Raw genomic sequence first — 12364 nt, 5'->3', positions numbered from 1 at the left:
AGCGAGAGCTCTCGGGACTATCAGAAGACATTGCCTCGAGCCCACAGAAAATGCCCACTCCTCAAACCCCAGGCACAAGCACAGTCTCACCACACCTGATGCTAGCGGCATGAACGGGGACCCCGTCCATTTCCAAAGCCGGGGCACTGAAGGGGTGAAAAGACACCGCCTGAAGGCTCACCCAGCAACCCATCAGCCACAGCTCCACTGGTAAAGGAAGGGGGCGTGCTCAGGAGAAGGACCAGTACTTGTGCTGGCTGACACACGACATGCTACACTGGGAGAGGGAGGACGTGGCTGGCAGACGCATCCCCACACACCCCACCCCAACCCCCGGAAACCAAGGTCAGCGCCCAAGCTGTAGTCTGGAAACGAGCAGGGAGACAGTGGGGTAGGCATCCCTCCTGCTCCAAAAACAGCCTGTTGCCAGCCATATGGTAGGCGCGGAAACCGCAAGAAGCCCATTGGGGTTCGGACTCAAATGCCCTGAAGACACAGACACCCTTCTTACACCCACTGACCCAGAGGACACCACCCAGTTTGGAACTGGAAGGAATACCCCTGCATGAACTCCCATCTCAAAGTCAGCACACAAAGGCTGCTCTAGAAATCCTCCAGCAGCTTCCTGATGCTTAGGCACTGTGTCCCCCGTCTCTTTCTCAAGGGAGCAGCACCAGTGACCCTGGGAAGCAGCAGGGAGAGGAGAGGAGGAGTCTGTCTGCCCACTGCTGGCCCCCCAGGAGCCCACAGGACTGAGTCCATCATTTGCAGCTGTGAGAACAGGAAACTCACACTCCCAATGGGAGCACAGACCCGGAGTCCTCAGCTAGAAGCAACCAAAGGCCACCTCAGTCACCTGTGGGCCACTCGGCCTTCACTTGTGTGATCCGCTGTCTACAGAGGAGGCACACATTGGCCTCACCCGCCCAGCCTCCCTGCCCCGTCTCCCCAACCAGCCGAATGAATGAACCTCCCCCGGTCCCTCCTCACACCTCTGCCATGTCTCAGAAGGTTTCTCCTGACACTGACCGACCTCAGGCTCCTCCATCCTTCCAGGCTCAGGGCCAATGCCCCACAGCTCCCCGCTGGAGCCCCACAGTTGGCCCTCAGCCCCTCAGCACTGGGCACACAGATGCCACCCCTCCCGACCTGCATCTCTGTCCCCCTGGGCAGCATCTCAGCATGCATAGGCCTAACCATCCCCAGAAGGAACAAACCACATCCCGTCCACCTCAGGAGTGCCCCTGGCAACCAGCGCCCTCCTTGCTGGATGAAGGAGAGACCGCATGACGCCTCAGGGGCCCTGCCCTAGGGGAGCTCGCTCCGCCATCTTCCAGGAGGTGGGGCCCACCTTGGTTCCCCAGGCCTCTCAAGGGACACGCGTCTTTGACACAGCTTTTCCATCCTCACAATGAACTATTCTGGATTAGAAACAAACCACAAGCCTCTCAGTCAAATCTACTATTGAATTTTGATTTCTGCTTTTACCTGAGGCACAGATAGCCCAGGAAGAGTGCGAGCTCCTCTTTGGGGGAAAGTAGGTGGTAAAAGAGACACCTTGGTTGACGATGGTAATGAACTCCAGGGGTTGCTGGGCACCGGGACTTCCCACTGCGGAATGTGCCCGAGAGGCCTGGTGCCATGTGGGCTACGAGGGGAGGGGGCTCCAATTAGCCACACCAACTCACATGCGTCCTCACCCTGCCTGGACGGCTGAGCTGGTTTCTTCCCAGCTAACAACGGGCTGAGCGCCTAGCTTCGCGTGTGGAGCCCGGATACGAGCCACTCCAGGCGGCATGAGGATGGAGAGGGACGCTGCTCTTCAAGTTCTCATCCAGGAACATGGCTCACCCCACAGGGAAGGAGCTGCAGCTCCCGTGCCGTGGGGTCACCGTGAGTCCTACCATGGCTGGCGCCCCCACAGAAGGGGGTCTCCGATTTCCCGACAAACGACTGCGGCGGACCCCGTGACCGGGCACAAATCTGAGTCCCAAACCTTGGGTGGAGTCTCAGAGCTGGTGTAAATGCCCGGGTCCCCTCTGACGGGCGGGCGGAAGGAACCAGGCTACTGAGAGGAGGCCGCCTGTCTCTCAGGCCGGGTCAAGGGGGAGCAACAGCTCTGCCCGGCGGGCACCTGAGTCACCCCTGAGCGCTCTCTGGTCAGGAGTAGGAAGGGGTTACATACTGTTTCGTTTGCTTTCCTCTCCTCCTTCCTCCTCGTTCTCAGGATCAATGTCTTCGGCTTGGGTGATCCAGTCCAAGTAGCCCTTTAGATCCTCCTCCAGCTGCTGCTTCTCCCGGAGCTTCTGGAAATCTCCCCGGGCTTTAGCCTTCTCTCGCTCCTTTGAGAATTCTCTGAGGGCGGCAGAGAGAACAAGCACACATCAGGACGTCCTCGGGTACCTGGACTGTGAGCCATCTGCCCTGCCACACAACAGGCTTGTGGCAGGACACACAGCGCTGAGTACGGCCACGCGAGCACAGCAACAGAGGCCACACACGTGGACAGGACATAGCACAGTATCTTCCTAAGCAAGACCATGGCTGTCAGAGCTGCAGAAACCACACCAACACACATGCGCTGTCCCTTAGAAAACCAACAATCCCCAAGATCCCAAGGAGCCCAGGCCCAAAACATCACGTACTATCATGGCAGGCTTGCTGACTCCCACCCTCCCCCACCAGCAGCCTGGACTCAGACATGTCCCACCTCCCCCAGAGCCTCCTCGGAGGGCGGGCATCACACATCAAAGAGCAAGGACCTGGGAGGGCTAGGCTGTGGTCAGGGCACGCACCAGGTGTAGGGCTTCTTCAATACCTATAGCCAAACACAGCATTCCTGACCCTCATGTCCAAACTGAGAGCCAGGAGGGGGAGCAGGTGCCCCTAGCAGCACTGGCAACTTCCCGCCAGAGCAGTGGACAGGGTTGGGACAGACCCACCTCACAGCCCCATTCTCCCTCCCCACACAGAGAACAGAACACCGAGGAAGCACTACTGTCATCCCTAACCCCGCTTCCTTGCCATGATCTTTTCCCAAAAGTCTTCCCCGTAGGAGTTGAAGAGGCGATACGATTTGTTGCCCATTTATGGGAACACCTGTCCTGGAAAGGCTTTGGCAGAACATGTACACATTCCCAACTGCTTGTTGTTTACTCGGCCTTTGGTGTCTGCAATCCTCCATCTACACGTACATACAGAATCCCCCAATTGCTCAGGCAAACCTGGGAGCCAGGTGGGTGATTACCCAATTTTCACATCCAAGGAACCATCTGCATTTCCGACCAGGAATAGCTACAGGAGCCAAGCTACATGAGTTATGGATTTCCTAAGTACGATTAAAAAGCTGCTAAGGAAGCAGATGAGATAACAGCACAGCTTCCGCACACACAGCCCTGGATTCTAACAGAGGTTACATCTGTCCTCCTTCTGCCTTCCTTCTAGCCCAAAGATGGCACATCTCCCTATCAGGGACTTCTTTAACTCAACCCAACTCAACCCAACTCAACCCAACCCAACACAATGCAACCCAACCCAACCCAACCCAGCTAACCCAATGAACGAAGGGGGAAATGATCTGCTTACATAAGCCCAACCCCTCTTCTCTCTCTTCTCTCTCCCTCTCCACTCTGGTCTGTCAAAGTGCTGAACAGATACTTGAAAGCCCAGGGATGCTGATACTTCAGATAAGAAACAAAACCCTCACCAAGGTGCCACCCTCTGCCCAGTGAAAAAGGACGACACTCATCGCTCCCCAATCACCCACATTTTGGATGCCCCAGAAGCTGTTGTTGGCTGTGTGAGGGCTGATCCATCCCCACCTGCCCCCTCTGGGAAGTAGGGGAGGCAGGGCTACAAGGCGTCCTGGGCCTGACCTGTAGAAGATATGACCTCAGGGGGTTTGCAGGGTGAACCAAAGACTCAGAGATGTTTTCTACACTCCTCACCCAGGGCCCTTTCCTCCAAGGAGAATCTCTGTCCATCTCCTGTAGGAGAGGCAGGGTGTTGCTGCTCAGGCAAACCACATCCTCAGGAGGATGAGGGGCTGCCAGGCCTGCTGGGCTTCCCAAGGACACAGTGACTCAGCTCTGGGTAGGTTCACCAAATTAATTTGAGTTTTAAAAAAAGTCACATCCGATCCATAATGACATCCCTGAAGGATGTAGTGGAGGCCCTGGAGGTTCATGTGTCAACATGAAAATTCATCACGCCATCTGTTTTCTTAAATACATCGTAAAAAGCACCTATGTGGGCCTCATTTCAATTGTTCACCAGAAGTATCTAAGCCCAAATCTCTGTGTTTTGATTTTGAACTTGGAGTACGAAATTTACATGGTTATGATAAAAACAGGGTATTCTTATTCCTAGATCCATAGTTCATCTGAGTTCTTGAAAAAGATTATGAAGATAGTAAGAGAGTTACCTGAAAACCCAAGGGCTTTACAAAAGAGAATTTTGCTTTAAAATATTTTATGAAGTTTTTGTTTTTTGTTTTGCTTTCTTTGCATTAGAAATTAAAAAAGAAAGAAAAAGAAAGAGAGAACGCTAACAAGCGGTACCACTGTTGCCCATTCTTGGTTGCTGAGACATGGTAACACATGCACTGGTAAAATCCTAGTATGAGTACAATTTCTGAGAACTAAAACCTGGCTTATGGCCTATTTGTTTTAAATAACAGTCACTATCACACAACTTCAAGTGACAAAGTTGTTCATGTGAGCACTCAGAACCGATTGAAGCAGTTTCTGAATGGCCTAATACTCAGCAGGCAGGCAAGCTTTGCTGATTAGAAGGAACAGAGATTTGCAAGCATGAATCTCCTTCTGGTGGCTCTGAGACAGGCTGGGGGGAAAGAGGTGGGGGGAGCATGGAGAGGGTCCCTGTGATGGACTGGTAGACCACACTGGGCTCTCTGGTGGAAGACCTGGATTCCAGTCCCAGATCTGTCACTGGTCTCTTCTGAGTTTCATTTTTCTTAGCTGCAAACAGACATAAGTAGACCTGGTCTACTTTTTCACAGAGATTAAGTAAGACAATACTGTGGAAATCACAAAGCGTTGGACAAATGTGAAGCTGAAAAATAGAATATTTACATTGAATCTGGACATGAAAAAGGCAACAGGAGGAGCTTTCTCCAATACTAAAGGGGGGAAAATTGCCAACAGCTCTGAGTGGGCTCTAAGCTACACGATCCCAGCAGAACTGAGAGAAACACAGGACACATAGGATCCTAGGCTGAGTGACCTCCATGAGCCAGCCAGTGCCTCAGTAATCCTGTACCACTCTCTGCCCCGTTGGAAATAACCCAGTCCCATCTTGACAAACCTTCCACTCCAAAAAAAATCCCACCCAAGTCCTCTGAACCTTCCATCGACCTCAGTGGATGAAGAAAAAAGTTCTCCATTTTGCATGAGAACTTGTCATTTTCAAAGCTTGTTACTAAGGGACTGAATAATAGTCACTACTACAAAAGTTGCCTTTAAACAGCTATTGGTAGAAACCATTTGACTTTTTACAAATGACTAGAAATCTAACAACTCAGCATGTGACAGAAGCCTACTGGTTCCAGATCAGAATTCTATTTATGATACATTCAATCAAAGGAAAAAAAAGATATAAGAAGGGCTTTGACAAAAAGGCACCTGGTATTTTATCCTTTATGTATGAAAAAAGGGGTAATAAGAAAACATGCATATTACACTTCAGGGTGTATCCAAAAGATAAAGCAGAAAATGCAAAATGGGGACCAATGGAAGGGAGGGGACAAAACAGGAGGGACCCTGTTAAGTGTAATTTTATAGTTTTGACTTTCGGGACCATGCTAATGTTCCACAAATTATGATTTCTTAATTAAATCACCAAGGACGGGATGGAGGGAAAATACCCCTAAAGTGGAATTGAATTGAGACAAAAGAATCTGATTGTATGTCAAATGAATACCATAGCTATCCTGAAGAGAAAGACAAAACTAGCTCAGGTACTTTAGGATCCCTTGACTGCCTGCTCTAGCCTTGGATAGGACCAAGTGAGGGAAGAACAGCAAATAAATGCTAAACTCCTTCAGGGAGTTTTGTGTTTGGTAGTGCTATGGACAAAAATAGTACTGAAATCATTTCAGATGTATTATAGGACTCAACAAATGAGAAAATGTGTCCATGTTGTTGGGAATCAAGGTTTTCGCTGTAGACAGAGGGTCTTAGAAACATGAAAGAAAGAAAGACTGAAAGGATCCTCTGAGGATGGACTAGAATGGGAGATGTTGGTGGGAATTCATGATTTCTATGTATCTGTAAATATGTGTATGTGTATGTATATGTATATATAAATGCACTTATTTCGTAGCTCTGTTGAAAGGATATGGAAGCAAAGGCACCCCAGTAGTTATGAGCACATCTGGCACCCAGACTTTTGTCTCTAATACCATTTCTATGAAAAGGAACCAGAAATCTTGGGTAAAACGGCTGATTCGAGGGCCAGAGTAGAGTAAGTACAGGATGAAACAAGTAAGGAAGTACCAAAAATAAATAAATAAAAATTAAAAGCAAAACAAAAATATGATAAGAGCATGCCATAAGGTCACAAGAGCCAGGGAAGTATCTCACACTGGCTAAATCTAGGATAGTTTGGGCCCCAAAATAATGAGAAACAGAAATTAAAATTTAAAAAAATCAGTCCACACTTGTAATAGACAGATAAATGAAAAAACAAATGAACTGATCATTGCTAGAGGAGAGGAGAAGTGGGGTGGTAGACAACATGAGTGAAAGGGAGTGGGAGATATAGGCTTCCAGTTATGGGATGAGTAAGTCATGGGGATAAAGGTATAGCACAGGGAAGAGAGTCAACGCTACTGTGAGAGCAGTGTACAGTGACAGATGGTGACAATGCTTGGGGTGAGCACAGCATAATGTATTAACTTGTCAAATCACTATGTTGTATGCCTGAAACTAACGTAACACTGTGTGTCAACTATACTCAAATTTTTTAGAAGTACAAAAACAAGCAAAAGCAAATGAGATAAAATATTAATAAGGGAATTCAGGTAAAGGGTACATGGATTATTCACTACGTTAATCTGATTCTTATAACTTTTCTGTACTTTGAAATTACTTCCGAAGAGAAAGAATTTTCAAGCTTTGGGAAAATGTAACCAGGGTAACCAAATGCAAATTTACGTCATGTATGCATTTCTGGTTCCCAGCTAGACTGTAGGCTCTTCCCAGACGGACAATGTTGTCCATCTTTTATGTTTTCCTTTCCACATCTCTGTCTCTCCCAAGATGCCCCCCCTTCCAGTAGGCATGTGGGAAAGTCTGGATACAAAGCACATGAAATGAGCCCCATTCCTTAAGAGGCAGAATGCATCAGGGGAGAAAGCCCATGATTCCTGAGATCTCCCAGAGACATGAAATGAGCGTGTCTCAGCCCAGACACACCATCTGGACCAGCTTTCACCATCAGCCTGCCCTTTCCCCTTATCATTTACAGGCCTCATGTTGCTCAAGAATCCTGGTTGCTAGATAATCTTTCCTCCTAGTCTATGTCCTTTGTAAGGGGGAATTTCTCAGTGAGGAATCTCCCTGCCCGCTGGACAACACTACCACCAGGCGTCTACGCCAGCCAGTCTGCACATACCTCACCCGCCGAGGCAGCCGGAGGAGCTGTAGCTGGAGTGTGCATGAGGGTTCCCTTCCCCCTCGACTTCAGGCTCCCACTGCAGATCTTGGCTTCATCCTGATGTTGTCCTGCTCAGAAAGCCTCGGGACTCCTTACTGCTGCCCTCAACACTCCAGGGGCAAAAACCACTTAGCCTGGCCCTTGAGGCCTCCTAGGCTTCTCCCACAGGTTACCCCAGCTCTACTCCCTGCCTTATCACAAGCACCTTGTATTCTGGCTGTGCTCTTCTCAATTCCTCAACCCTCAGAGCCTCTGTCCGCAGAACTCTGTCCAACTGAGAAGCCTTCTCCCACCTCTGAATTCCAGCTCACCTATCAAGACCCAGGTTTCCTGGCTACGCCCAGGCTATCCCCACCCATCAACAAAGAGTCCTGCCCTCCTCTGAATCCCCAGGGCACTCTGCTTGGTGAACACCAAGACACAGAGGTGTGTGTGTGCGCCCAGGCCAGCTGGCCTCCTCAGCAAGATATCCCTGATGGAGCCCAGCCCAGTGCCCCACCCCCATCCTCACTGCAGAGGATCAATAGTGACGGAGAGACCATTACAACCCTCATTACATAGAAACTGAGGAAGCGGAGGCTCAGAGAGATTGGTCATAGAAGCCCACCGAGCTCCTGAACAGACCCTCCCAAGGACCTCGACGCAGGCAACCAAGAAGCAGAGAAAGAAGCGGGTAGAAGTACAAAGGGCTGAGGTCCAAGAAGCAGTTTAGAGTCAGCCCAGGAGGAGCCTTAAATTCCAAATTCAGAATCAGGATTGCTTCCCTGTAGGCAATGGGGAACCACCAGAAGTCAGACAGAAGAGACTCCTTATCAGCTCTGTTCTACGGGAGTTCTAAGTGAAGATGAGGTCAAAATAGGGAGAAAATGGTGCTGAAGCCAGAAGGCATTCAGGAAACACTGGGTGACAGGGATGATTCAACACCAACAAGAATGTGAGTCAGAAGTAACATGGCTCTGACAAAATTTCCAACTTCTGTAGAAGGTGCTGAAGACCACCTGTGGGGTCAGCCATTACTGACTCTCAGTCAGCCTCACACCGCGGTCACTTTGGCCTCTGCCCCCTGACGCTGGTCTCCTGGGTCTGACCCCACCCAGAGTCATCTTCTCTGCGAGTGTGGACCTTCCTCCAGGGCCAAACGATGCCCCCACTTCCTGCCATGGGGAGATTCCACGCCTACGTGTTCAGGAAAGAAAGGCCCACGGGCAGGGGGTAGTGGAAGGCCAGACAGGAGAGGGGATAGAGAAGAGACGCCACAGAAGAGCCCCTTTTCTAGTCCATATGTCTCCAGAAGGCTGCCATAGAAAAGAGGAAGTGGACCTCCTGTGGGCCCCAGGGAGAGAGCAGAAGCAGAGTAAGACTGATTTCAGAGCAAGAGAAGGCAGAAACTTCTAATAGTCCAAGTGCCCCGAAGATGAAACAGGAAGCCATGGGAGACAGCAGCTTCTAGAGTGGGCGCCATGGAGATGGGGGCCTTTGGTAGAGGGCTAGCACCTTGGTAGGAAAGCTGGAGCAGGGGTTGTGGTATAGACCTCGCCCGTATCTCTTCCCCAGGCCCACACAACACCCATCTCACTCAGGCCAGCACTTTCAACACACTGCCCGTACTGTGTCCAGCCATGACCGTGGCTCAAGCCTCCTGGGCTCCTCTATGGCTCCAAGGGAAAGCCAGACCCCTGACTGCTGCAAAGTGGTCCCTTCCTCACTGTCTGCTTCCTCTCTCAGTCCAGCCAGCCAAGATGTCTGGTGGCATCAAGAAGCCTAAGGGCCAAGGGAGTCAGAAGCAATGGCCAGGAGGGGTCCTGACTGTGGAGCAAGGGTACAGCCACACCCCCGGGTGGCAGTCACACGGGCTCCAGAGAAGCCCTGAAGAGGGGAGAGGAAAAGCGAAGAGCACATGCGGAAGTCTCGGAGACAGGCAGAGCCTGAAAGCACAGCTGCCTTTAGCGGCCCTAACCCGAGACTACCCTGGCCCGGGGCCCACTTGCCAACCAACATCAGTGCCAGCAGGATCTGCGCTCATGCAGCGGGGGTGCTGCCTCAGTTTCCTGCAGGAGGGTCAGCCAAGTCACGGCCCCTTTCTAGTAATAACAGAAACAAACCTCTTACATATGGGGATTTCTATCTGGGATCCTCCAGGCATCTTTAGGTGCACTGTCCCACAGGTCCTTGCTACCTTGATGTGGGACAGGCAGGAGGACAAGAACTGTCCTCCCATCTCGCAAAAGCAAAACTTGAAGCTCAACAAGGTGGCGTTACTGACCCTGCATCACAGGGTTAGGAAACAGGACAACTGGACTCCAAACTAAGCATTCTTTCCACAGGACTCCCTATCCCTCTGCTTCCTGGCTTAGGAGATGTGCAGACAGGACACTTACTGGTCAGGATCAGAAGGGCTGGGTCAAGACGGAAGGCACTGCTTACCCTTGGCATTCTGGTTTTCCTCCAGAGCCCCGACTCCATGCTTAGCCCAGGGATAGTACACGCCCCAGAAAGCTCTGCTCCAGGAAGACACACTCTGCCTGGAAGAAGCTAGCTTCCTCCCACCCCAGGAGCCCCTGTGCACATGCCCCACGCTGCAGAGAGCTCCCTAAACCCTGACAGTGCCAGGATTTACAGGTCCTGACATCCCGTGCTCTGGGAGCCCCAGCTCAGCCAACACAACAGGGGAGAGAGCACTTAGCCTGAAGCAAACCACTGCATTCAAATGGCAGGGCAGGTCACAGGGGATGGCCGCCACACAGTTGGCTCTGGAATTTGTTATTTCTCAAACGCCCCATAAAGTAAATGGGCCACTGGAAGTCGGGTTGATTTAGAGATAGGGTTCCTTCTTGGGTTGTAATGCTATTTGTTTTAACCAGACCCACACAAATAAAATGTAGACGAATGCTTTGAAATTTGGGCATGCACACACGCACGCACACACACAGAGAAAACAAACACAAACAAGCATAAAAGCCTTCAGTGAGCAAAGCCCACATGTGAACTACTAAGACTCAGATTTCCAGGGAAAGAGAGGACTCAGGAATACGCACACACACGCACACTCACATGCAACATTCATAAAAAGACAGAGTGGGGAAGCAGAAGAAGTAAGCCAGTGGTTTTGATCAGTGGAGGCCAGTCTTTCTTAGGTGTTAATTCTTTCCACTACGTAGACATAAAGGAAATGAAACAGAATAAAAAAGTAGTTGGGCTCAAAACATACTTTTATGTTTAAATCTAATTTTTTGGGAAGCACACAAGTTCAGAGTCTGTTCAAGGAAATGAGGTGTTCTGTAAAAAAAAAAAAAAAAAAAGAAAGGGAGGGAGAGAAGGTGGGGTGGGTAGGGAGGAAGGGAGGGAAAAAAATCAACAACCTGTGATATTTCACAATTTTAAAAATATTTTAAATGAGTGGCACTGGCTCAGTTCAAAGTTCATCAAAATCATTGGCTTTGTTCCAGTTTCCCTCAACCACAAAAGGCCAGGATTTGCCCCAGGAGGCTGTCTTTGCATGAGAAGAGCCTGCCAGCGTCCCAGGGGAAGGTCATGCACCCCACCTTGACCTGCTCCTTTGCAGGTGACACAGGGCTGTAGGGGAGGGGAGCTCATCTGGGGTGGTGGTCTTGGATGGCAAGTGAGCCACTAGCTGAGAAGAGGGACAAGAGAAAAGGGAGGGCTTTGTTTACACAGCAAGAGGTTGGAGATAGTATCCAATAGTCACACTTCCAGGCAGCCACACTAGGACTGTTCTTTGATCCTGAAATAACCCCTGTAGTGAGTCTTTCCGTAAAGGGAGTGCCTCCTAATTTCTGTTCATACAGGTTTGGGTGTCTTAAGCGATGTCGTCAAACCCACGTTCCCTTTTTCATGTCTTTGACTGCCTTTTTGGACATAAAAGTCTCCGAAAAAATGCTCTAAATTAGAAAACAGTTTCCATCTTTTGAGAAGACACACCATTTTCAAAGTAGGTATTTCCTAACTTTTCTCCCCCCAGCTTTTAATGACAAGGATATCTGCTGTGAACCGCAGCTGAGCGGGCATGTCCACACCTAACCTCAGGGACCTGGCACATGTGGCGCTTCCCCTCCCCCACCCCCAGAGCAGGAGGGACAGAGCCCACTAATGCAGGATCAATCTGGTTCTCTGTCTCTCCTGGTCCTCTCTAACCACCTGCTCCAACCATCCTCAATTCCTTCATTCCCTCCAAGGCACAGAGGTGTTACTGCTGTACGTTGGTGTTCCCTAAGTTAGCCTCGACTGCTCGTTCCCATCCTCGCCCACGCTGCTGGGTCAGCCTGCAAGCACATTTCTCTAATGTCCTTAGAGTCTCCTGGATGAATCTCGCTGGCGTAGAATTTCATTCACAGCACTACAATTGTTCTCTAGTATTTTCTTCTAACACTAAACTGTAAGCCCTGTGAAGAAGGGGCTGTGTGAATCTTATCTTTGTATATCAATTCCTTATCAAAAGTGGTGGCCATTGCTCGGTAAGACTAGGCTACATTTTATTTATTTATTTTTTATTTAAAGATTTATTTGTCAGAGAGAGCGCACAAGCACAGGGGGTAGCAGATGGAGAAGCAGGTTCTCCACTGATCAGAGAGCCCGATGTGGGACTCGATCCCAGGACACTGGGATCATGACCTGAGCTGAAGGCAGATGCTTAACTGACTGAGCCACTCGGGCACCCCAGGAATAGGTT

At 50.1% G+C, this 12364-nt stretch overlaps 1 protein-coding gene across 18 annotated transcripts in view; it reads right to left on the bottom strand.

Annotated features, from left to right (window-relative positions):
* Positions 1-12364, bottom strand: part of CACNA1D (calcium voltage-gated channel subunit alpha1 D) — a 292746-nt gene that overhangs the window by 100620 nt on the left and 179762 nt on the right. For all 18 annotated transcript variants that reach the window (XM_032868323.1, XM_032868324.1, XM_032868310.1 and 15 more), the window contains exon 9: positions 2186-2355. In XM_032868323.1, coding sequence (XP_032724214.1) covers positions 2186-2355 — 170 coding nt within the window. The remainder of the gene's footprint in view (positions 1-2185; positions 2356-12364) is intronic.

This window comes from Lontra canadensis, unplaced genomic scaffold (genome assembly GCF_010015895.1).
Source record: "Lontra canadensis isolate GAN:19392208 unplaced genomic scaffold, GSC_riverotter_1.0 scaffold35, whole genome shotgun sequence".
NCBI classification, from domain to species: Eukaryota; Metazoa; Chordata; class Mammalia; order Carnivora; family Mustelidae; genus Lontra; species Lontra canadensis.
This window is presented reverse-complemented; position numbering and strand designations above follow the sequence as displayed.